Genomic DNA, 3,438 nt, shown 5'->3' on the forward strand with positions numbered 1-3,438 from the left:
AAAAAAAAAAAAAAAAAAGAACTAGTGGAAGAAGCGTCTACAAGAACTCATCAGAAATGCAAACTTCACATTATTCATTTTTTGCATCTCAGAAAGTTCATTATTTCTGTCAGTTATAGTTTAATCAGAACTTAATAAAAATTAATAAAAATAAAACAAAACTAAATATTTGATATAAAACTAAAACTGAAACAAAAAATATAATACATTATTTAATTTATTTGATTATTTTTTCAGTTAGTTTTATGTAAAAAATATTTAGTTGTTTTATTTTATTATTATTTATTTATATGCAAAAAGCATTCATGTATCTGTAAATACATATAATAAAGTACATCAACATTTTAGCATTATTAATGCATTGTCCAGAAATAATCACAGGTGCAAAAAACAAACAAACTTTAAAATAAAGCATGTGGTAAATGACCAAATGTAACGTTACACTGACGTTGACTTTTTATAGATGCAATGGGTAAATCTCATAAAAACGTTCAAGAAATGTCCTGCTCATCTGGTCAACTATAGTTCAATCATGACAACTCTCTGAAGATTTTAGCATGGTGATGGATATGACAATGTTAATGTATTTGGTCTTGGCAGAATAGATCTGCTACGCTGCTGCTGAATTGCTGCTGTTGTTGGTTATTGCTGTAGTTGTAGATTATTGCTGCTGCTGCAAACAAGTACAGGAACTTGCTACTGCCAATGCATACGGCGATACGGTGCCGTGAGTATTTAAGACATACTGCTGCTGCACAAATAGCATATAAAATTACCCGTATAGCAGATCTATACAGGTGGAGCTGGGGAAGGTGGAGGGTTTCAGAGAAACTCTGAAAGCGCGCTGCAGGAATCTCTAGTGAATGCTAGCCAGCCATATAAATGCAAGGCAGTAAGCTCATTGGCTGCATATGCAGCATGAACCAATCAGCTTGTGACAAGTCGGCTAACTCTCTGAATATCATCAGTTACGTTAACAACCCATCAGCCTGCGCCATCTAGAGTTTCATGACTGAACTATGTAGTTATTCGGGATCCGCTCACCTCAGCATGCGCTCCCTCCTCCAGTCCATCCGTCCTGCGGCCGAGCCTCCAGTGCATCAGGATCCAGCGCAGCTTCATGTAGACAATGACCATATTGTGGCGGAACAACCTCACTTCCTGTTGCAGCAGGCCTCTTTCCTGTGGCCATGTTGGCTCGTGAGATTGAAGTCCCTGCAGCTCGAGTCCTCGCCGGGCCTCGGCTCGCCTCCTCTCCTCCTCCTGCACAAGCCAAAGCATTCAACAAAGAGTCATGGTTAATATACTTGTTATTATTATGACATAAGACAGATGCATGCTTTCATAGAGAGCAATAAAACTATGAAAGATCATGTGGATGTTATGTGGGTAGTAAAGTAATTCCTACTTGAAAAACCATCTAAAAAGAAATTTTATTGTGCAGTTTGCTAGCTGGACTAAGCTAGTTTAGGTGGATAATTAGCCAGACTAAAAGTTAGTGGGTACCTGGCTAGGCTGGTAAACCGTCTTGGACTAGCAATAAAGCAATAACTAGTTCTAATAACTAGTTTTACTATATTAACCCTATAAAGACTCAAATTGATCATAACTTGATTGATAAACCTGTCGCACGCAATCTACTCCATGCCTTCTGTCGTCGGATTGATTGTTTTTCACTATTTTTTCCAAATAAAAACTTTTAATGTACAATATTTGTTCAAACGTCCTCCTTTAGCTTGTGCTTCACGTGTCTTTTTGCAGTCAAATCTTTACTGATTTTATAAAGTAAAAATAAGAATAACTTTGATTTTGTTAGTAATATCTTAATATGAACACATACTGGACTGAAGAACTGAATCATTTTTTTTTAGAAAAGTCATGTTCAAATGTGAGATCAACAGGCTTTTGAGGAACATTTATTTGATCATCTCTCAATCATCATTGTATTATATGTTTTGATCATAAAACGAATCATTTAAATATCATCTTACTAAGACATTATTTGAGATATAGAGTGATGATGACTGACATTTATTTCATTTTATGTCAGTATCTGCTATGATGTCATAAACATTTACATGACAAGCATCAGAGTTGCATCACTTTTTGATCATATAAATATCAGCATTTTTTCAACCATATTCTCACTATATCACACTATATAAGCTATTAAAGCTTGATGGATCAAATAAGATACTCATTAAAAACACATTTGCAAACTTTTTTTTTTAATGTCTAAACATTCAATAAACTGTCCTATTAAAAAAAAAAAAAACTTTTTGACTATTATTTCATATGTCACACTTTACAGGGTTAAGCTGGTATGACTTAGAGGTTATACAGACTAGTCAACTAGTTATACTGTACTTATAGTCCATGTTTTGGGTCTGGTATACTGTCTATCCATGGCAAGCTGCTATTTTCACATCAGTTTTACATGTGAAGAGCTTTTGAACTGATGACTTGTACAGTAGGTCTGATCCTGTTTCTAAAAGTAAACCATGTCAAGTCATATTTACTTCTATATTGCTTCATACAATTACACGTTGTTTCAAAGCAGCTTTACAGATGAGACTAATACAGTTTAATCAGTAATGCCACTCTACAGCAGATAATACTGTAGTTCAGTAATGTACCTGAGTGATGGACGAAGTGAAGCTGTCTCTCATCCTCCTGTCGTGCTCCAGGCGCAGCTGTGTTTCTCTGGTTGGTGTTCCCATCTCGGGCAGGACCGGGTCACGGAGCTGGACCCCATCAGAACACAGAACAGCAGTCTCAAAATCCCAGCACTTTTGAGAGAAACACCATCAGTTCTCATGCACAAACCCGTCTGTGTCATGCAGCTCGGCAGATGCGAGGTGATATTTTAGCTTCTCTTTCTAGATTCACTACCTTTACACGGATGGTTAGGCAGGAAAACATTGCAACACTGCATTCTTAATGGAACAGTTTTCTAATAAACTCTCTGGATCTCTGGTGATAAATGATAGAGAATTAATTCAGCCAGCCAAAGGAAGATTCTCCATGAAATAAGCTCATAATCAATTTAGATTCATTTCTACTCTGAAGAAATACTAAAGCTGTGCTTTATGTGCTGCTGTTTGTAAGTGCTAACAAATGTCTCATTGTAAGATAAAATCATGGTTATTATTGTTAACTAATACTAAAACTAAAACCATAACAAATATTTTTGTTATCTGAAATAAATAAACATTAACTGAAATAAACTGTAAAATGATTTAATTCCTACTATTTTTCAAGACAACGTTTCTAATTTTTGTTTTAAGATGAAGTACTAAAATATCTAAAAGTAATATTAATAAAATAATAATAAATATTAATAATAAATTAATTAATACCATATAGAAATGGTAAAAAAGACAAAAACAAACAACTAAATTACTACATTTGTTTTTACTACAATTAAATGTAATATGT

General features: G+C 34.5%; 1 protein-coding gene across 6 annotated transcripts in view; it reads right to left on the minus strand.

The window, feature by feature from the left end:
* mtcl1 (microtubule crosslinking factor 1) overlaps positions 1–3,438 on the minus strand; it is a 67,797-nt gene that overhangs the window by 21,635 nt on the left and 42,724 nt on the right. For 4 of the 6 annotated variants that reach the window (XM_016566477.1, XM_016566480.1, XM_016566478.1 and 1 more), the window contains 2 exons: positions 2,637–2,789; positions 1,045–1,263 (listed from right to left, as the gene is read on the minus strand). In XM_016566477.1, coding sequence (XP_016421963.1) covers positions 1,045–1,263; positions 2,637–2,789 — 372 coding nt within the window. The remainder of the gene's footprint in view (positions 1–1,044; positions 1,264–2,636; positions 2,790–3,438) is intronic. The other 2 variants (XM_016566479.1, XM_016566482.1) reach the window with 1 other exon arrangement.

The sequence above is a fragment of the Sinocyclocheilus rhinocerous genome, unplaced genomic scaffold, assembly GCF_001515625.1.
Source record: "Sinocyclocheilus rhinocerous isolate Xijiao unplaced genomic scaffold, SAMN03320098_v1.1 scaffold1534, whole genome shotgun sequence".
Taxonomy (NCBI): domain Eukaryota; kingdom Metazoa; phylum Chordata; class Actinopteri; order Cypriniformes; family Cyprinidae; genus Sinocyclocheilus; species Sinocyclocheilus rhinocerous.